This window comes from Mus caroli, chromosome 10 (assembly GCF_900094665.2).
Source record: "Mus caroli chromosome 10, CAROLI_EIJ_v1.1, whole genome shotgun sequence".
NCBI classification, from domain to species: domain Eukaryota; kingdom Metazoa; phylum Chordata; class Mammalia; order Rodentia; family Muridae; genus Mus; species Mus caroli.
This window is the reverse complement of record NC_034579.1, coordinates 73,794,351-73,816,002: the sequence shown is the minus strand read 5'-3', so window position 1 is coordinate 73,816,002 and position 21,652 is coordinate 73,794,351. Positions and strand designations below refer to the sequence as shown.

The 21,652-nt window shown below is 54.0% G+C and overlaps 2 protein-coding genes across 5 annotated transcripts in view; both read right to left on the bottom strand.

Moving 5' to 3' along the window:
- Positions 1-4,589: 4,589 nt before the first annotated feature.
- Misp (mitotic spindle positioning) lies at positions 4,590-14,194 on the bottom strand. 2 transcript variants are annotated; one of them, XM_029482801.1, is made up of 5 exons: positions 14,147-14,194; positions 7,571-9,384; positions 6,996-7,129; positions 5,561-5,599; positions 4,590-4,985 (listed from the first exon to the last, which is right to left on the bottom strand). In XM_029482801.1, the coding sequence occupies exons 2-5, from the start codon at positions 9,294-9,296 to the stop codon at positions 4,896-4,898; spliced, it is 1,989 nt and encodes a 662-aa protein (XP_029338661.1). In that variant the 5' UTR covers positions 9,297-9,384; positions 14,147-14,194; the 3' UTR covers positions 4,590-4,895. The 2 variants fall into 2 exon arrangements, with proteins under 2 accessions (XP_029338661.1, XP_029338660.1); XM_029482800.1 differs by lacking the exon at positions 14,147-14,194 and adding an exon at positions 10,159-10,356.
- Positions 14,195-14,327: 133 nt separating this feature from the next.
- Palm (paralemmin) overlaps positions 14,328-21,652 on the bottom strand; it is a 28,399-nt gene continuing 21,074 nt past the window's right edge. For 2 of the 3 annotated variants that reach the window (XM_021174125.2, XM_029482807.1), the window contains exons 7-9: positions 20,112-20,168; positions 18,399-18,530; positions 14,349-16,193 (exon numbers count right to left, since the gene is read on the bottom strand). In XM_021174125.2, coding sequence (XP_021029784.1) covers positions 15,673-16,193; positions 18,399-18,530; positions 20,112-20,168 — 710 coding nt within the window. In that variant the 3' untranslated portion in view covers positions 14,349-15,672. Of the gene's footprint in view, positions 16,194-18,398; positions 18,531-20,111; positions 20,169-21,652 lie in introns of all 3 variants that reach the window. The other variant, XM_021174126.2, reaches the window with a different exon arrangement.

Sequence of the window (21,652 nt, the reverse complement as noted above, 5' to 3'; positions counted from 1 at the left end):
TGCTCCAGAGACATGTCATTAATTCTGCTCTGCTGTGTCCCCCTGTGCAGGGTAGCCTCAGCAATACATGCTGGGGTGGAGTGGGGTGGGGTAGGGTGGAGTGGAGTGTTGCTAACAGAGTCACTCTTTCGTTCAGAAGAAGAAACTGAGACTAGGTGAAAGAAAGGGAGAATTGGGATTGTGTCCTGGGCTTAGCCTGAGCTTTCAGATAGGGAGGAAGAGGTGGGAAGGCTATTTCCAGCTTAGCCTGAAGCTGCAGTTAACTTTTTGGTTACCTCTAAGAGGTGGTGCTCACCTTTAATTCCAGCACTTGGGGAGGCAGAGACAGATGGCTCTCTGTGAGTTCCAGGTCAGCCTGGGCTACAGAGCAAGTTCCAGGAAGGCCAGGGCTCTGCTGATTTGAATAGGTTTTACCTCCCATAGACTCCAGTGTTTGAATTCATGGCTCATGGGGAGTGGCACTAGTAGGAGCTGTGGCCTTGTTAGGGTAGGTGTGTCAATGTAGGGTTGGGCTTTGAGATCAAGCTCCACCCAGTGCAGAAGAGACCCTCCTCTTGGCAACCTTCAGAAGCAGTCTGCTGCCTTCGGATCAAGATGTAGAATCCTCAGCTCCTTCTCCTGCATCATGTCTGCCGCAGGCAGATGATGGTAATGGGCTGAACCCATTGTGAGTCAGCCCGAATTAAATATTTGCCTTTATAAGAGTTGCCTTGGTCATGGTGTCTCTTCACAGCAGTGGAAACCCTAACTAAAGCAGACCCTGCCTTGAAAGACCAAAGCCAAGCAAGCAAGCAAGCAAGCAAGCAAACAGACAAACAAGAACCAATACATTCTAGTGTCACCAAAGCCAGTTTGAGTTGTTTTGGTTGGGTTATCTTCTTTCAAAAAGACCTTTGACTGTTCCCACACCCAACTTTGGTTCTCAGGGGTCCAGCCACCAATTGGCTCTGTGACACTAACAAAAGTACACAACCTCTCTGATCCCCAAGCCCACCTGGGTTGGGACACACTTCCCACAGTGAAGGCTTCTCTGAGGCTAGTCTGTGACAACCATGGGAGGAGTTTCCTTGGTGTCAGTGGACTTTCCTGCTGTTAGTAGATATGATATGTCACACACAGTCTACACATAACTGGAGGTGAGAAAATACTCCAGTCTCAGCCCCAAGACCTAAGCTTGTCGCAGAGGGAACCCAAGGCCTGTCTCCTGTTGTGCTCGGTCTTCCTGGAGAGGCCAGGTTGTGGTCGCCCTGCAGAGCCTTGAGCCTGGGAGAAGCCTCAGTCATGAATGGCCACAGGGCGGGGTCAGACACCTGCCGTGCTGATGTGTGAAGTGGAGACTTCTAGTTTCTTTGGACAATCAGTTATGTCAAATGATGGTTTGCTGGGGCACACAGTGAAAGTCTGCTAAAGCAGACACGTGGAAGAAAGTTTTCCTGAAGAAGACACAGGGGAAAGGATGCTTTTTGGAGCAGACATGTGAAAGGACCACAATATAAACTGATACATACAAAGTGTTTTTATGACCTGTTACGCCCTAAGTTAACACATCATATAATGCTTAAGCACTTGTTGAGGCCTAACCTTTGCTCCTCCTCAGAATCAGAACTGCCTTTGCTGCAGCCAGTACATGACAGTACATACATGATCCCTTTTTTTTTTTTTTAAGACAGGGTTTCTCTGTGTAGTCCTGGCTCTCCTGGAACTCACTCTGTAGACCAGGCTGGCCTTGAACTCAGAAATCCACCTGCCTCTGCCTCCCGGGTGCTGGGATTAAAGGCGTGCGCCCACTGCCCAGCACAGGATCCTTTTTGATAGCTCCAGATTGACTTCCCAACCATTTGTCCTGGACTCTTCTGCCAATCGCTGAACAAAGTGTTGGCAATTCAAACGTCACAAGTCAAAGGTCACAGCACGTCTCGTCTTGGGGACATGACTTCTTCTGCTTGAAGGCATGCTTGAAGAAGGCGAGGGGTGCCTTGCGCTTTATCTGCCTAAAGACTGTGGCAAAGAGTGCCAGTTTCCCAGGCAGTCGTACTTCCCTCAGCCCTGGGTACCGAGATCTGAGGGTGGCTCATCTCAGACTGACAGGCCACTTGCCTCCCCACACCCCAGAGCGGTCGATTTGAATCTATGAGAGGACTCTTGATGGAGGAGTATAAATCTGACCCCACAGACACTGAGAGACAAGCGCCGAGCTTTGGTTTGGTTTGCTCTACCTCTTTGATAAAAACATGCATGTATTGGTTCACCTTACATAGTGTTTTGGGGGGCTCTGCTTGTGGTAACGCTGCCATTGAGAGAAACTTGTCAAAGAACTGCTCATGAGGATCCTGTGACATCTTGCCCCTTCAGTGGCCTCAGGCTAGTTGGTGAGTCTTGAGGTTTCTTCAGCTGCTGGTTCACAGGTGGTGTCGGCCTGCCGAAAGGCCTGGACTGCTGCCAAAGAAGGTTGAGCTCGCCCCAAAGAACTCCAGCTAAATAGGTTCACTTCCCCCATAGCCTAACAACTCTTCTCTCCCACCCCCCCTGCTGGGCAATGGGCTAGAGGAGAGGGCACATGTTTATTAAAATAGGCTGCAAAAAATGTATGCCTACAGATGTTGATCCTGGCCCAAAGACCCTGGAGAGGTGGAGGCAGGTTCAGGTCCAAGCCACAGGCACAAGAGAAGAGAGATGATGTCCCAGGGCCAGGGTGGAAATTGAGGTAGAGATGTAGAAAAAGACTGGGAGACAGAAGTGAGAGACCAGTGGCAGAGAGAGAGGATGTGGGCTGGGGGCACAGCCTCCCCTGGGCTACAGCGTGGCAGGTAGCGAGCTCTGTAGTTCTCTAAGGGTGAAGAAGCTGTGGCCTGAACCAGGCTTGTGACTCCTCCAGACAGAAAATGGCACTAGGGTAGAGGGAGAATGTTTGTAAAAGATTGTTTGTTTGTTTGTTTGTTTGTTTTGTTTTTGTGAGTCAGGGTTTCTCTGTAGCCCTGGCTGTCCTGGGACTAGCTGTAGATCAGGCTGGCCTTGAACTCAGAAAGGTCTGCTTGCCTTTGCTTCCTGAGTGTGTGTGCCAGTATGACGCTTTTTTTCCCCTTCTCTTTCTCTGGAAGAGAGATGCTATTGTAGATGGTTGTGAGCCACCATGTGGTTACTAGGAATCGAACTCAGGACCTCTGGAAGAGCAGTCAGTGCTCTTCACTGCTGAGCCATCTCTCTCCAGCCCCAGTGAGAGGCTTTTAAGGAAACACCAGCCATACCAAGCCAGCACCACAGGCTTGGCCAAGCGCCCTGTGCAGGGGCAACCTGAGCACATGATCTAGGGAGAGCTGTTTTCTGTGCACCAGTGTGTGCCAGTGTGTGCACCTGTGTGTGTGTGTGTGTGTGCATGCATGCTTCTCATGTGTGTGGGTGCACATGTGTGTGCAGGTACATGTGGAGGCCAGACGTCTTCCTCGATGATGGCAGGCCACCTTGTATACTGAGGCAAGGTCCCAAGGCTCCCAGTCCTGAGTCGTGTACCCTGCCAGCTTACCCTCTGTGAGTTGACATGCCCATCTGGTATTTACCCAGGTTCTGGGTATCCACATATGGGTCCCCACACTTGTGTGGCAAGCACTTTACCCACTGCGCCCCTCTCAGACAGTCTTAAGAGAAGGCAATTGTTGATTGACACCCTAGCAAAGTCAGGCAGAAGGCTCCAGTGTTCCCACCACGGAAGCCTTGGCTGCTGGGGCCATATGACCTTCTGCGGTAGAAGGGACCCTGCAGATGGGCTCAAACTGAAGATCCTGACTTGGGGACCATCCTCAGGCATTCTTGGTTCAAGGTCACCACAGGGTGCCCAGAAGGACGCAGGAGAGTCAGAGAGGCAAAGAGACTAGGAGAGGCCGCTGAATCAGGAGAGGGCGGAAGAGGCCACTGCCTCTAGACACTGTTCCTGCAGGAAGGCTTTTCCTTCTCTAGGTCAGAATTTCCAGGACAAAGACCTCCTTGCCCAGGCTGCCTCTGTAAGGTGTCCCACCCCTCACCCTTACCCACTGAGGCCATCTCAGGCAGTGGGTAAAGTGCTGTTCTACCTGTAGACCAGGCTAGCCTCAAACAAACTCACAGAGATCCACCTGCCTCTGCCTCCTGAGTGCCGGGGTTAAAGGCGTTCATGTGGGAACCTTAAAGATATGTATCTCCAAATATCTGCCATGGACAGCTACCTGTAGCAAGGCTCAGTGACCCAGAGGGACTGACAGAGTTAACTGTCTCCAGCTGCTCCTAACAGGCCTTGAGGAAGGAGAACACCCACCCTCATTATTCACCCGTTGCCACCTGGGACAGGTACACAGGTTGCCCACTGCAGAGGGGACTTGGCCAAGGCTCGGTGTCTTTAGCAGCTGTTGGCGTCCACCCTGTCATCTTGCCCAAGTCCCCCTTCTCTGTCCAACAACACATCCCTGCCACCTGCACTACAGTAGCCTCCCAACCCTGTGTGCCTAGCTCTCCACATACAAGGTCCCAGGACCTCAGGGCAGAAGTCATCAAGATGAATGGGCCAGACGGAGGGCGGGGGCTGCCTGCGATGCATCCTCTGCTCTAGCCAGGCAGTTCAGGACAGGTTTATTTCATAGCAACAGGCATACGTTTGGGGTTGGCAAGAGTGGAATGTGGGTCCCCAAACAGAGCCTTCTTTCTGCAGTGACAGATCCAAGCTCTGGACTGTGCTGAGGGCTGAGGGATGTGATGGGGATCGGTGGATTATCATTTCAGCCCTAGCTGAGAACCACCCCTAAGCAGGAATCACTCGTCCACCCCGGAAAACCAAACCAACCACAGGCCGCAAACATCAGCCTGGGGGCGTGTCTAGCGGCCTCCACAGGACTGCAGTGAGGCAGGGGAATGGCCCCCTGCTTCCAGTCTCAGTTTTCATCCTCGCTGGCATAGATGTGTGCTTCCCAGCGTTCCGCCAAGAGATTCTTGTGTCGCTTTACCCTGGTGGCTCCCAGGACCTGTATACAAGGAGGCATGGGGTCCCCATGAAGAGATGGACCACCCCCAGCTGGCTCCGCATCACCAATGTGCAGAGCTGAGATGGGAACCTCCCTTCTCCTCTTAACAGTATGAAACTGCTAACTTCTGCTAAGCTCCACAGCAAAGAAATTGTGTGCAGCTTCAGCCCAGAAAAGGTTACAGCTATAATCTCAGCACTCAGGAGGCTGAGGCAGGAAGACTGTGAGTTGGAGGCCAGCTTAGTTTACTTAGCAAGTTCCACGTGGCCAGCCAGGAATAATAACAATAACAGCAACAACAACAATAATAATAAGGCTCTTACTGTGGCTCAATCTGTTGAAAGCTTTGTCTTCCAGTAAAAAAGCCTCATACAGACATTTTTGCCATAATCTGTGCCCACGGTAGGCATCATAAGCAGATGACAGCACAATCTACCCCAGGATGACTCTACCAACAGAGCAAATAGCTAGTGCAGTCCTACAACCCAGTGAAAGTCCTTCAGTGACCAGTGCTATGGTCGGGGTATGGCCAAGAAGGGACAGACTCAAGTCCTTTCCCTCTGGGGCTCACTTACCTCTGAGTTGACACGGTCTGAGGGGTTGATACCTGCATACTGAGTGAAAAAAAATGAAAATCAGTGCTCATCCTTCCTGCCCAGCCCCAGAACCCACCTGAAAGTTCTTACATAGCTGAATCACATCGCAGTGACAGATGGGACGAGACCACCCCCCCAACCCCCCAACCCCCACTGGTGGCACCTTCCCAGAGTCTCATGGTCACCGAACTCAAGGCTATCTGCCACACTGAACTGGCACTCCACTTGTTGGAACCTCTGGCTGACAGTGCCCGTTACAGTCTTAGTGTACCGCAGTGAGGACTGCAGACGAGTACCAAGCACCTCTTGTGGCCAACACTGGCCCTAGCACACAGAGATGGCTCCATCCACAGAACACTCATGGTTATCAGAGGAGGAGACAAAGGGTATGGAGCTATCGCTCGCCTGCACTTGGATCTGGGTCATTCAGAGTCATCACGGGGTCAGGCTGTGATTGGGAGGCTAGGCTGAGATGTGTGTTATTTTCTGAGGGGTCCCTGGACTCTCCCAGCATGGTCTGGGTCACTACACTTGAAATCAGGCTGGTTTGTGAGTTCAGGGGCCCCGGGAATGTGTGAACCCAAAGATGGGAAGGTGTGACTTCTGTACAGCCCAGTGTGGGGTGGGGTTCATACCATGACTATGGGGCCCAAGAAGATGATTTAGGACCTAAGATGCTTGCCTTGCGAGTGTGGGGACCTGAGTTCAAACCTTTGGAATCAGTGTGAAAAGGAGAGTGACAGAGTGTGTCTGTGTCTGTGTGTGTGTGAGTCCATTGTTCTGTAGGGGTGGAAGACTGAGACAAGAGAGTGCCCACAAGTGGTAGGCCAATGAGCCTGCTGCAGACACTGGCGAGCAGAAAGACTCTATCTCAAAGAAGGAAGCTGAGAACCAAGGCCCAAGGTGGTTATATGATCTTCATACCTGCATAGTGGCACGTTCTCATTCTCTCTCTCTCTCTCTCTCTTCCTCTCTCCCCCCTGCCTCTCTCTCTCTCATACAGGCACACTTAAAAAAATCTGGTAGACCTGGGCTAGTGGTGCATATCTTTAACCCTAGCACTCCGGAGGCAGAGGTAGGTGGATCTTTGTAAGTTCAAGACCAGCCTGGTTTACAGAATGAGTACCAAGACAGCCAGGGCTACATAGTGAAATTCTATCTCAAAAAACAAAACAAAACAAAAAAAAAAACAAAAAAACCCAAAATGATAATGACCAGTCAGTATCTGTTTCTTTCTTTCTTCATTAGTCTTCCTCCTTTGACCCTGAGGGTGACCCCACAAATAAGGACAATGTCTCCTGCTGGTGTGTCCTCTCAGACTAGATAGCAGAGATGATAAGACACCCAGTCAGTGTAATGGCCTTGCCTGACCCCGTGGGTAGCAACCAATTATACCTCAGTCGACCCAACTCACCCACATCTCCTTCCTAGTCTTCTGCCCTGGGGGAGCACCGTCCTCTGGGGCCTCCACCTTCCACACCAGCCCCGAATTCAGGTGGATGGGGGTGAAGAGCGGTGATTCCGACACTGAATAGCTGCCAGTGATGCCTGCGGTGGGGGCAAAAGGAGGCGGCATTGGAGACTTGAGGTCTCTGGGCAAGAGTCTGGAGGGCTTATGGAGACAGGGGAACAGACAGGCTGACAGGCAACTCTTGACAGACTGACTAAAACAGCCACTCAGGAAAGACTGTAGACTATGGGCCAAAAAATATCACCAAGTGATGGAGAATATGTCATTAGAAAGAGGGGCAATCGTTCCTGAGGACAAAGACTTGCAGACTTCTAATCCAATAACAGAACATTCAGAGCTATAGAGCAAAATCCTACGTGCCCAATAACAGGACATTCAAAAACTCTAAGGCAAAGTTGGTGTTTTCCTCTCCAAAATCTACTCTCTGGGAGAAATGGGTGTATTTGCACCTCCCCCTTCTCCTTCTCCAACCCTGGGGTCCTCGGGAAAGCATAGCCACCCTCCGAATCCCCGCTCACCAGATGCCCGGGAGGAACTCCGGGAGTCTTGCTCGTGGCTCTCATCCTCGGTTGGCACTGGGGAGAACACCTCTGGGAAGAAAGCATTCCTCCGCTCTTCAGCCACCTCCCGCTCCCTCCGTAGGACACTCTCCATCTCCCTCTCCAGCAGGTCAGATGACTGTGACTTTTGTAGCCTCAAAATGGGGCCTCCAGCCACTTCCCAGCCCCAGGTATGGGGGGTCTCAGTCCCCTGGGAGACATCTGGGACCTTGAATCGCAGTGGACGCAGGTGGAAATTCCCCAATCTCACCACACCCACATTGGCAGCCTTTCCAGGAGGCTTGGACCACTCTTGCTTTGAGCTCAGAGATCTGCCGGAGGCAGCCTTTCCAGGAGGCTTGGACCACTCTTGCTTTGAGCTCAGAGATCTGCCGGAGGATTCTGAGACATGCCTTGGAGACTCCGTGGCCTTCTGGAAGACTGTGGCTTTGGTTTCTCCACCGAAGACACCGCTTGGCTTGCTGTATACTCCAAAGGCTGAGAATTCTAGTTTAGGGGTCCCAGGGCCCAGATACGGCTGGTAGGCATCCAGTGGGATCCGGCTGACTTTCCTTGCCTCTGGAGCCGGGTCTGTGGCTCGGGCATCTGGGCTGAGGATGCAGTCGGAGCTCAGGCTTCTCTGGAGCCCAGGCTGAGGGTCCTGGGAAGGCCAGTCAGGTGTGGATGCCCTGCCCACCTGCAGCCCCTCTCGTCGATGATCTTCTTCCCGCTGTGTCTCTTGCACCATGTCCCTCTGCACGTAGAGGGATGGGCGGCCTCTGTCTCTTCGTGGAGGTGTCTCTGTCAAGCTCATCTTGCTGAGCAGTGGCTTGCTGGGGATCTGTACCAGCTCTTGATGCCCGGCAGCTCGCCCAAGCCCTCTCTGCTCCCTCAGCTCTGCCTCTCGCTCCTGGGCCAGCCTGATCTCTCTCTCGATGGGCGTCTCTTTGGGGGTCTCAGGGGATTCTGCTTGGGTCTGACTGCCAGGATCGTTGACTATATGAATGGATCTAGCTGGGGAAACATGGAAAGACTTCTCCAGGGTCACTTCCTTCATTGGTGACGTGACGGCAGCGGTATAGCCATTGGCTAGGTGGGGCCCAGTGGAGGCCTTGGACGCTTGGTTGATGTCTGGTGGGGTTCGTGGGAAGGTCTCCCTGGTTGTGAGGCTGCAGGTGACTGGGTTTGTGTTTGCCTTTTCTAAGCTCAGGAATTGCTGTCGAGCAGCCAGGAAATCAATTTGCTCCGTGTCCACCAAGATCTCCTCTGTGACCGTGGACTGAGGTTGTCTGGCAATCCTGAGGTCCCCATGGTCCGATGCAGCCTGGAGTGTGGCCACTGTGCCACCTTTCCTGACGACTGCCCAGCGCTCAGCCTCCAGCTCCCTCCGCTGCCTGCCGAGGGTGTCACTGCTGTCGTCCAGGTGATAAGACTTCATCTCCTCATCGTCATCTTCCAAGTGCAGTGACCTCGGGGACTGCTGGCCAAGGAAGACGCGTCTGTTGGAAGACACGTTTGTTCTCTTTACATCCGGCTTGGTCTGGTACTCAGTGGACCAGGCCTGCAGATCACCCTGGCTCCAACCAGCCTCAGGCCCCACGCCCACTAGCTCAACGGTGTAGCTGGTGTCTTCATCCAGTGCCAAGCTGGTGACACGTGCTGAGCGGGGGTTGCTGAAGATGGGGTATCTGGTCACTCGATCCATCTCAAAGGGTCTTGTGTGTGACCTTCCTTCTGTGGGTTGGAGGCCTCCAGGCTCACTTAAGGAGGTGAGAGAGACCGTGTCAGGCCACCTGGGGACAGGGACATTGTCAGGGGGCTGCAGGAGCCCTGTGGACAAGCAAGGCTTCTTGACAGCAATCCCAAACCCAACATGGAATCTTCCAAAAACATCGAAGCTCCTGGATCAAACTGTACCTGACTGCAGATCACACAACAAACTTCTGTTCTCTCTCTCTTTTTTTTTTTTTTTTTTTTTTTTTTTTTTTTTTTCGAGACAGGGTTTCTCTGTGTAGCCCTGGCTGTCCTGGAACTCACTCTGTAGACCAGGCTGGCCTCTAACTCAGAGATCCGCCTGCCTCTGCCTCCCAAGTGCTGGGATTAAAGGCGTGTGCCACCACACCCGGCTCTATTTTCTTATTTAATTTCTTTATTATTTTCTCCTTCCTTCCTTCCTTCCTTCCTTCCTTCCTTCCTTCCTTCCTTCCTTCCTTCCTTCCTTCCTATCTATCCCTCCTGTCTTTCTTTCCTTCCTTCTGAGACATGCTTTCACTCTGTAGCCCAGGCTGTACCAATCCTCCTGCCTCAGCCACCCCGCTGCTGGAGTAACAGGCAAGCACCAGCACACCCAGCTACCTACCCTCTGAGTTGCAGGCACAGCCCCCAACTCATCTCCTGCAGGCTGAGTGCCTGTCCCTGCTCCATCCTGGCAGCTCTTACCCTCTCTTCAGCAATGCCAATCAAGGTCAGCCTTACACCTGAGACTGTAGGGGTCCCACCAGGGCCCTTCCCCCTCTCCAGGGCACAGCCCTGTTCCTCACACTAACTCCCAAGTCTTTGCACCTGACCTTCACAGACAGTCGTTGGGCTCTGGTTCTTGTCAATGGATGATGCCGAGTGGGGAAACTGAGGCTCAGAGCGAGTAGCAAAGCTTGTTTCCCAGTTCTCACACCTTGGTTCTCTGCTTTGGACAGCACCTGGCCCCATCTCAACAGCACCTGCCTCAGCTCCATAAAGCCAAGAGCTGGGAGTGCCTTGGACCTTGTTCCTGGTCCTAGGCGTGGCTCAGAGCCACAGGTGACACACTGACTTGTTATCTGGGGCTCAACATTTCCCCCAGCTCCTTCCCAGACACACACATTTCCTTTCGCTTTTGTTTCTTCAGTCTCCTGAGTCTCAACTCAGATAGTGCTCCCGGAAACAACCGACTCTGCAGTCCAGGAAGTCACCAATCTCAGCAAGCATGCACCCAGCTCCTCACTGCGGGATTCTAGGCAGGGTCTCCACCCCTGATCACACCCCCAGCCCCTTACTGCGGGATTCTAGGCAGGGCTCCACCCCTGNCCAGCTCCTCACTGCGGGATTCTAGGCAGGGTCTCCACCCCTGATCACACCCCCAGCCCCTTACTGCGGGATTCTAGGCAGGGCTCCACCCCTGACCACGCCCCCAGTCCCTCACTGCGGGGATTCTAGGCAGGGTCTCCACCCCTGACCACGCCCCCAGCCCCTCACTGCGGGATTCTAGGGCGGTCTCCACCCTTGAGCCCTGTCCCCTATCATTCCTCTTTGTATTTTGAAGCAGAGTATCTTAAGTGGCTGGGCTTTCCCAGCACTCCTAGCAGTGTTGTGAAGGGTAATCCCTTTCCCCTTCCACAGCTCTTCTGAAATTGGGAGAATTTCATTCTGTGTGGATAGGCAGTCCTAAGATATACCGCAAGTATTAATCAAGACTGGCTCATTGAACCCTGTTGTTCCTGGGTGCTCAGTCACTGGCCTTCCAGCTGACTCCCATCCGCTGGCCCAGAGCTGCTATGCACCCATGTTTCCTGGCGGACTGATATGTATGCAGTATTTTATGGCCCTTGTTGTCCAACAGTCAGACATGACCTCTGGAGAAAGGGTGTCTCCCCTCCATAGGTGGGGTTCTCATTCTTCTCCAGTGATTCAGGTCAAAGGGTGGAGTTCTGGGTCGGAATTCAAGGCCACTGGGCCCCTCTCTGATATGGGCTTGGCTGGCAAGACAACCTTGCCAAGGATCTATAAAACTGAGTTCTGGGTGTAATCGCTCACTCCTTTTGCCCCAGTGGGATGCAGAGGCAGGAGGATCTCTGTGAGTTCTAGGCCAGTCATGGCTACATAGGGAGACCCTGACTCCAAAAACCAAAAACAATAATAACGAAAACAACGATAAAACCTAATTCAGCTCTAGGAGCCTGGTCATACAGCAAGCATTCTATAGATGCTTCACACCGGCTGTAGATCTGACGCTCCAAATCCAGCAGGGGTCTCAAGGTCTCCTATGAGCCAGTCCGAAGAAGCCCTGTGGGCTACAAAGGGTCCCTTCAAGGCCTCCATCTCCCGACAAGGGTCGTTTGTTAGTCCTGGGTCGATCAATCACCTCAAACATTAATGTCGTTTTCAGGGTTCATGAGAACCAGGGACAAGAGGCCAATTTTGTCTCTGCCCTGAAGGAACTTGGGCACAGACAATTGAAGCTAGAAGTTCACAGAGATGATGGGGGGGGGGTCCCAAAGCCCATTTCCTCCCAGTTACCACTAGGGAAGGCTCCAGGCAGCCTGCCCCACCCAGCCGCACCCTGGAACTGTGACTCCCTATTGAAACTGGGTTTATGGTCCCCGTGGGTGCACCTGCTTCCTCCTACCCGCGGGGCAAAGGCTCCTTGGTGGGGGCCACCACCTAGTAGGATGGTGCCCTTAGGTGTCCTCTCTCCTGTCCCTTAGGGCCTCTTTGTTGCCTACATAGCTGGCCCTGGAGAAACCTGTCAAGGCTTATCTCTGACCCTGGACCCTGGACAAGCCCAAGCCTGAACAGCCGGGCATGGCATCGCTGGTTTCTTCAAATCAGGCCCTGAATCCATGGGGCCTCACAGACCTCTGCCCCGCACCCCAGGGTCTTTGGTTCTAGCCTCTTTCTCAGTGAACTAGGATTTGGTGTTCTGGCATTTAGGTACGAATGGAAGCCTTATCCACACCAGGCTCAGGGTTTCTTTTGGGTTAGTGGGTGACAGAGCAGGCTCTGATATCCAGAGGGACAACGTGGGGCCCAGCCAGGGCCAAGAGTGGTGAAGTACAGATGGGGAAAGGCAGTCCCTGTGGCCCCCTGTAGGCGAGCCACCCCTGCCAGTAGGCACACCACAAACAGACCCCCTTCTCCTTCTGCACGTGCCTCACCTTACCCGGCTCCAGACTCCCAGCTTCCGGGACTCCCAGCGTCCCCCGCCTCACCTGCCAGCTCCAGGTGCCCAGGCCACCTCCCAGCCTCAGGTTCTGTCCTCTGCAGGAAAGGCCCCCGGGCTCCGCCCCGGCCACATGTTGCTAAGGGGACAGAGGCCCCACCCAGGAGCAGGTGGGCCCCTCCTCTCAGTCCCCACCCGGACATGGGAAACAAAGTCCAGAGAAGACAGAAAAACGATACTCAGGCTGACGAGGGCGGGCACCGTGCCCGCTGCAGGCCTTGGCCCTACAAAGCCGGAACTGAGCCTTTGCCTGGCTTCCCGGTTTCCCACCTTCCCAAGTCCTGCTGACTGAGGCGGGGTGCATCCCTGCGGAAAGAGGAGACTGAATCCCAAGCCTGGGCTAGCTTGTGGGACCCCTTTGAATCTCTGTCTCTTCTTTCGATCAATGCCCTATTTGATCCAGGCAGACTGAAGGACAGATGTGCACGATGTTTTCCAGACTAGCAGATACCACGGCAGGATTAGGTAACTCAGGGCCTGGGTCTCGAATTGCTGCTCTCTAGAAGGGGGTCTGTGGGGCTTCCGGCTGGCTCCTCCCCAACCCTCTGACCCTCCCTTACTCATCCAGGAAATGGAAATTCTCCCTGTCACATTCACAGAAAATTTCATATGAAACAATGACGCCTTCAGAAACACCCAGCGCGAAGCCAGATACAGAGAAAGAGGCCTACACCCCAGCACTCAGGAGGCTGAGGCAGTAGGATTGCTAATAGCTTGAGGTCAATTTTGGCTACAGAATGAGACCTCTCTCAAAAACTCAAAGGTAATCATGTAAAACGCCCAGGAACACGGACCAGACACAGGTAAGGTTCAGACCCCACCATGCCCCTCTGGCAGCCCACGGCCTGTGTGTGGGCCCTGGGCATAGTGCTGGGGTTCCTGGCCTCCCGTGGGCGGGCTTGTGAGCCCCCTCTGAATTTCTTGTCTTCCCTTCCCTCCAGTCCGCGGTCCCCCAGCTGGACTCCAGGGGCCCTTGACAGATGTGGTGCCCATCACCTACCATCGAGGAGACAGTCAAAGCCAGGGTTGAGACAGCAGTTTTCCCAGAGCCCCCCTTGGGCCCCTTCATCCCTATTTAGCAGAAGTGGGCATTGAAGTGCAGTGCATATCCAGTCCCACAGGTCAGATGGATTTGAATTAGCACCTCCCTCCCTACATCGTAGGTACTCCACCATACCAACCACCTTTCATGGGGAAACAGTCCTGAAAGGGCCTCTGATTGAGCCCACACACCTGACATCTCAGTACTCAGGAAACTGATGCAGGAGGATTACTTCCAGTTTGAGGTCAGCTTGGTTATAGGCTTTTTTCTCAAGTCTGGAATACCCAGTGTGTTGGGAACACAGGATTCCTAGACATCTATTTTATACAGATAGGGCAACTGAGGCCAAAGGAGAAAAAAATTCTCCAAAAACCATGAAGAAAAAGGGGGGGGGTACTCCTCTACTATGCAGAACCTAGCTCAGAACTTGTGGGGTATCTGTGAGGACCTCTCTACCCCCATCACAGCCCAAGGACATGGGTGTGGAAGATGTGGAGACCAAGGCCCGTGGGGGTGGCTGGCCACAGCTGTCCCTTACCTGTCCAGGTGCCGCAGAGTCCTGGAGAAAATGCCCAGTGAGGGCTGCAGCAGCCGCAGGGGAGAAGTTTCTCCTGTGTTCTACAGGACCCAGCCTTTTTATGGCTCCACCACTAGGAGGCCGCACCCCTTCCCGCCCAGGTGAAACCCAAGAACTTCAGCAACCTGGCTCTACACACTTTTTTTTTTTTTTTTTTTAATTTGTTTCTCTGGGAAAGTCAAGAACATGGGGGTGAAGGGCGGGGCCTTGCCACACGTCAAAAGCAGAAGGGGGCAGCAAGGGCACTTCAGCCGAGGCTCAGGGCTTGAGGAACTCAGGCAGACTCAAAGGAGGAGGAAGAGGGGGGTGCCATGACCACGGCCATAGCTCACCCTCAGGAAAGTGCGCCTCTCCTCCAGGCCACGGGAAGGACAGGACACAGACCCCGTGGCCTCTGCTTGAGCCCCTACTGCAGCTGCGGGTAGTGACGGGGCCCGCAGGAGGTCTTGCACCCAGCTGCACACCAGGCTGGGGTCCCAAGGAAAGGAACCTAGACCGGGCGTGGTCCTTTGAAGCTGAGTCAGCGCCTGTGTGCAGGGTTGTGCCTCTGGGGACCAAAGTGGCTACTGCTGCCTGCCTGAAGGTTGGTGACCCTCTGCCAGGCTCCCGTCAGGCCAGGTGGCAGATGGGGGGTCCCTTACTCCCACCCAAAATGTGTGTGTAGCAGCCTAAACCTGCCTGGATATGCTAGGTTTTGTGGCGCTGGCAGACATACCCACTGACTTCTGGGGTATGGGGGTACGTGGGAAACCCAGGACCCTGGTCCAAACCAACTAGAGAAGAGGGCAGAGGTGACCCCAAAGCTCCCAAAATTAGCACCAGGAAGAAGGGCCCAGTGTGTGCATGGTGGGGTGGGGGTGGGACTCAGGACAGGGAGTGGCTTGGCTGGCCAACAATGACTCCATCTTGCGGGTGATTGTTCCATACCCGGTGAAGTTTCCCCTGCTTTGAGCTCCGCTACCTATGGGAGGGGATCCACAGGTGCCCGTCGTCCTCCCTAGAACTTCAAGACTTTGAGTCCCCAAAGAACTGTGGCCTCACCCCACCTGCCCACATTAGGCCACTGGCGCCTTGGCCAGGGAGACGCTTTCTGGTCCCCTCGAAGACTCCCCAAAAGTAACGATAAGGCACAGACAGGCTGGCCTGGGACGGCAAGGGGACACCAGGCTGGGACTATGGTGGGCATAAGCCGCCTGTGTAAACCTGCTGTGACCTGGACTGAGGGGTCCCCATTCTTAGAAGGGCTGATATGGGCTGGCCTGTCTCTCACCAAGGGGTGACCCATGGCTCAGAGGTTCGGGGTGAGTGTGGAGTGTGGTGACGGGCAGAGCACCCCCCACCCGAGACTTGAGGTGCATAGGGACCACACACGTGTCTGGGGCCTGTGAGGCGGAGGGTGAGGGTGGGCAGGCGCCGGGGAGGGCCGGGCTGCTGGGTTTGAGTGTGGAGCATAGGACAGGGACCGGGGACCGGGGTGCCCCGACGGCTCACATGACAGAACAACATCTACAGCGAGGCTTCTTCATGTCAAGATCCTGGGCGTCGCTGGGCGTGGTCGTGGGCCCGGTCTGGTTCTCCTCCTTGGTGGCCGGGAGCTCAGCCGCACTGCCATTGAGAGGTGCGGGCTCCCTGGGCGTGGCTGCATCTTCAATCACCACCAGTTCAGCCTTGATGGTGTCCTGCAGGCCCAGTACCTTCTTGGTTTCTGCTTCATCTTCCACGTTCTGATAACCCATGAAGACCATGGTGACCGGGGGCTCCTGACCGGGCTGGATGCCTGGTGGGCCTGATGTGGCCTCTCCTGGTTGAGCCTCAACTCCTGTGATCTCCCTTCTGGACGGCGTGGTCCTGGTGACATCCTCTGCGAGTCCCCGAGGCTCCACTGGCCCAGCTGTGGACCCTGCCTCGCTCAGTGTGACCTCATCGGCCTTGTGAATGAGTTCGTCCACCTCGGAGGAACTTAGAGGCTGGATCCCGTTCTCAGCGATGCCGTCCACAGCATGGACCACTGCGTGGGGACACACAGAGAGAGTTAGCGGGCTGGCGCTGGGGCAGAGCCCGGAGGCTGAGGCAGATACAAGCCTTGACAATCAGCTCTGGTGGTAAACATCTGTCATTCCAGAGCTCAAGGAGACTGAGGTAGGAGGATTACCACGCTCTCCAGCCCCAGCTTCCTGGGTGCTGGGACAACAGGTATGCACTATCAGGCCTGGCTGTCACTTTCTGGGTTATGAGGAGCTAAATAAGGTCAATGTCTCCTCACCGATGGGAACAGCTGTCTACAGCCCCAGAGCACACCTGAACCTCAGCTCTGCAAACTCCTCTGGGATCCTAGACTTCAGGAGGCGCAGACAGGGCGATTCCAGGAATCTAATGAAGGGTCAGGGCTACCATTCCCAGATGTTAGCTTCCCAAACCCCTGGAGGAGAGTCCCTGTGCCTGGTCTCTTGGTGACACTGGAGGTGCAGAAGGTGGGGTCGAATCTCTCCCATGGGCCTGGGCCTCTAAGATGAGAATTCAAGCCATCAGTCTCCACGGAAACAGATCTCCTGCTGTTACCAAGCAACCAGGGTCCAGTCTAGCTGGTTCTGGGTCCCCAGAGAGACTGTGCAGAGGTGGATGGAATGGCCCAGGGTGGAGCCCTGTGGAGTCACTCTGGGAGTGGCAATGGATATCATCAGCCTTGCTGTCCTTCATAAACAGTCACATCCACCGGGGCCAGCAAGTCCCACGTCAGTTACACTCTTGATAAGGCATGTGTGCACACACAAACATGCCCGGTAGTAAACATACACAGCACAGTCCTTCCACACTCTCTGACACACACACATAGCATGGAGGGACCTTAAGGACACCGCTTTTGCGCAGTGAGGAACCCAGACACAAAAGGTCACATAGTGGGGATCTCTGTGATAGGAACTGTCTGAAAGTGCAATCCTGAGACTGTGTGTGTGTGTGTGGTGTGTGTGTGTGTTCGTGGGTGTAATGGAGCGAGCGACAGCTTGTCGGGGTGGGGACTTCCTTTGGGGTAATGCAATGCTCTGAAAGTATATAAAATGACTGTAAACCTCCTAAATCACAAACTGTAAAAAGGACAATTATATGGTATGTATTTATTTCTTTAAAAAAGGGATGGGGTGGGGACCAATTTGACTTTATGGTTCCTGCTAAAAAATGTCCCAGATTAGATGTATCTAGTTTCCTCAACACCACTTCCCCATAGATCCGTCCGTTAAACACCTATAAAGCCAGTCAGGAAAGCCAGAAAGACCAACTTAGAATTCCACAGTGGGTAGGATGGAGGTGGAGGCTTAGGGGTGGAGCCCCACCTAGAATCCCCCAGTGAGGGGCTGGGAGCTTGATCAGGGGTGGAGCCTTGCCTAGAATCCCCCTCCCCCCCCCCCCCCCCCCCCGGGGGGGGGGGGGGGGGGGGGGCCGGGGGGGGGGCCCCCCCCAAAACCCCCCCCCCCCCCCCCCCCCGTGAGGGGCTGGGGCGTGGTTAAGGGTGGAGCCCTTCCTAGAATCCCCCAGTGAGGGGCTGGGGCATTAGTTGTTAGCCTTTGCCTAGCACTCTGGAGGCTCTGACTTTTGTCTTTACCATCCAGACACATAAAATTAGATCTCTTCTATACCAACATCCCTCCGCCCAGGCCACCCATCGCTTTCAGGCCACAATCCCTTCTCCCCTGTAGCTCAAAGCCCTTTCTTCTTCTTCTGGTTTTGTTTTTTTGTTTTTTAAATTTATTTATTATGTATACAGCATTCCGCTTGCATCTATGCCTGCAGGCCAGAAGAGGGCACTAGATCTCATCATACAGCCACCATGTGGTTGCTGGGAATTGAACTCAGGATCTTTGGAAAAGCAGCCAGTGCTCTTAACCTCTGAACCAACCATCTCTCAGTCCCCACAGCCCTTCTTTCAGTATTCACCATCTGCTCACCTCAGGGCCTTTGCACAATCTATGGCTCCGGCCAGGTGCTGTTTCCTTCCCTTGGCTATGAACTGGGGGCCTCTGGGAAGCTCCCTCCTTGCTTTAACTTTGAGTGGCAGGTAAGAGCTTTACAATGAATGGCTAAACCTGCCTCTAGATTTCACCTCAGTGCTCAGCACACAGCCCAGGTTCTGAATGACTGACCAGGCCAGGAGAAAGGGCTGGGCAGGGCAACCTAGGCTCTGCTGGGTGCCCCTGCAGCAGGCACGGGCTTCTCATACCTTTTGTTTCGTCCTCGTAGACTTTCACGCCCTGAGGGAGTGGGTCCCGGGGGAGCACTGTGGTGCTGGACAGCACCCTGGTCTCCCCGGTCACCTTGTCCTTCTCGACCGTGATCTCCACCGAGTACATGGCTGATACAAGAGGCACGGGGTTACCCCACGACCCATCTGCCCTCAGGTTCAGGTTCCCCCCGCTGGGCTATGGCCAAGCCAGGGAAGAAAGATAGCGGCAGAGCCAAGCAGCGATGGCAGTCACGCCAGGGACGCTGAGCACGCTGGGATGCTGAGCACACCCCAGATGCAGCCCTCCCCACTCCAGATCCTTCCATAGCTCTGGATGACAAGGGTTCAAGTATGCATTCTGCTTAGAACCTAGAGCCCATGCTAATGTCCCCCACCCCAAGACCCCATGTCCTTCCATCTATGCCCACTGTGTCCCGCTGAGCCACTAGACTCTTCCTGGTCTTGAACTCACAGAGATCTACCAGTCTCTGCCTCCTGCATGCTGGAATTAAAGGCGTGGCCGCCATGCCCGGTGAGATGAATTTTAACAGCAGCTGCCTAGACACTGACCATGTTCCTGCCCAGAAACCTCTTCACGGTACTCTGAGAGATGCTAAACCCTAGCAGCCACATCAGACCTCACACAGAGCCAACTGAGCTCCCAGCACTCCATCTCAGCCTGCTGTCCATCCCCATAGGCTGGGCCCTCTCGCCGTCACCTCCAGAAACATCTAGAACTTTCTGCTGCTGACCCACACAGTACCCCACCACCAAGGCTGGGACCTAGCATGGCTCCCTGGCCCAGTGGTCTCCTCAGTCCTGGTGTGTTCTCTGTGCAGCTACGAGGGGTCACTTGTAAGCACGTGGGTATCCCTGCTCTTCCCAAGGCTGTCCTCCTGGCAGCTCTGGGGCCCTGAGAACTGCTCGCTCCTTCCCGCTGTCCTCTCTCCTTTTCTGGCACAGTTAATTGAACAGCCACTTGCACCCGCCAGAATACCAACTCCTCCTCTTTTGTGTCTGTCTTCATAAGCATTTGTTGAATGAATAACTGATTGTAAGTTAATCATTTGACTCTGTAACTACATACCTACTACATACCTACTTACAAGGCTGCCTGCTCCATTGGGCAGGATGTGTGCGCTCTCTACAAAGTCACTGGCTTGAAGAGATGGGGGATGGGAGCCACACCTGGTGTTATTACAACAGAGATTCTGACGGCACCTTCTGAATTATGGAACATCCCCTAGTCCTCCTGAACTTAGACTATGCAAGAAATTCTCGGTCTCCTGCTGTCTTCCTCTCCCTGGGATGCTATAATAGAGTACCCACTAATCCCTTGTTTTTCTGGGTTTTGGGTACAGAACATGTCAGGTCCTCCTCGTACGTGAGGTCAATGTGATGCTGGGACCCCTGGAGCAGGCAGGATGTGATGCAAGCATGGTCAGGCATGTGGGAGCATGTTCAGCCTGAGCGCCAACCACCCCCCAGGTCCTCAGGCTGAGGTTAGGGATGAAAGCCGCGGGCACTGGGTTAGAGCCCCCATGCTGGGCCCGTCTTCTCAGAGAAGCCTGGGCCAATCACAGCAAAGCAAATGGGCTCTGAGGTCACTGGACACCCTGCCAAGGGCACGTCCAGGTGAACCCCACTGCAGGATCCAGACAGAGCCTCAGGTGGTAGCTAGACACCAGGTAGGGGATGCGGGTGACCCACCTGCTTTCATCATTGTGGATCCCCCTGGACTCCGCACCGGTGTGGACGTGCGATTCTCTGCATGGGGCACAGGGTGGAGAAAGAGATGGAGTCAGAGACAAGATTACAGGATTCCCACAAACATCTCTACAAGAACATGAATCCAGACATGGCCAGATCTGCATATGGCCCAGACAATCAGAATATGTACTGGGACCCCAGACCTCCAACACGTGTCTGCACTCCAGACCCCCAACACATGCACCTGGATCCCAGGCCCTCAACATTTACACCTGCACCCCCAGGACCCCAATACAATGCACCTCAGACCCCAACAATGCATCTACACCCCTAGATTTCCAACACATTCATCTGTACCCCAGATCCCAACACATGCAACTGCACCGCACCTTTAGGCCCCCTAACACTTTCTCCTATACCCCCAGAGCCTCAATACACGGAACTGTACCCTCAGACCTTCAATACGTGCACCCAACACCTTCAGACCCCCAACACGCTATCTGCACCTCAAACCCTTCAGACTTCTGACATTGCCTGGGTCCCAGACCCCAACACACACACTGTCCTCCAGAGACCACAGCTACATCCTCCAGCACTGTGCACGCCCAGGGCCCCTCACCCCACAGCCAGCCCAGCTCAGCCTCAGACTCCTCATTATTCAGCCCAAAACTGGCTTTCACAGAATCCCTAAGAAGCCTGTGTGGATTTTCTTTTAATTATTAATTTTTAATTCTACCGCAAGACTAGGGGACACTCCATATGAATAATTAACAGCAAATCAGGTCAGAGAGTCCTAGGGCTGCACTGACAGCCATGTCTGCTGCCCTGGGCAGAAACACATGCTCAAAAATCAGAGAGCTGAGACGGGTGTGGTGGCACACACCATTGATCCCAGCACTCAGGAGACAGGCAGGTGGCTCTGAGTTCAAGGCCGCCTGGTCTTCAGAGGGACTTCCAGACAACCAGGACTATGTAAAAACCTTGCCTCAAAAGTAGAAAGAAAAATAGATAGATAGATAGATAGATAGATAGATAGATAGATAGATAGATAGATAGATAGATAGAGTTGGGCTTGGGCTCAGTGGACAGAGCTTGCTTGGCATGTAGGAATCCCTGGCCCCATCCCCAGTACCACACAGACCCACACACTGGCACTGTCAGCCCCAGTAATTGGGAGGCAGGGGCAGGAGGATCAGGACTTCAGGGTCCTTATCAGCCACAGTGAGTTTTTGTTTTTTCAAGACAGGGTTTCTCTGTATAGCCCTGTATAGACCAGGCTAGACTCAGACTTAGAGATCCATCTTCTGTAGATCAGGCTAGACTCAGACTTAGAGATCCATCTTCTGTAGACCAGGCTAGACTTAGACTGAGAGATCCATCTCTCTCCGAGGTCCTGGGATTAAAGGTGTGTGCCACACTGCATGGCTGAGACTCTGATTTTAAAAACTGTATTTATAGGGCTCGTGGTTAAGAGCACTTGTTGCGCTGGGCGTGGTGGCGCATGCCTTTAATCCCAGCACTTGGGAGGCAGAGGCAGGCGG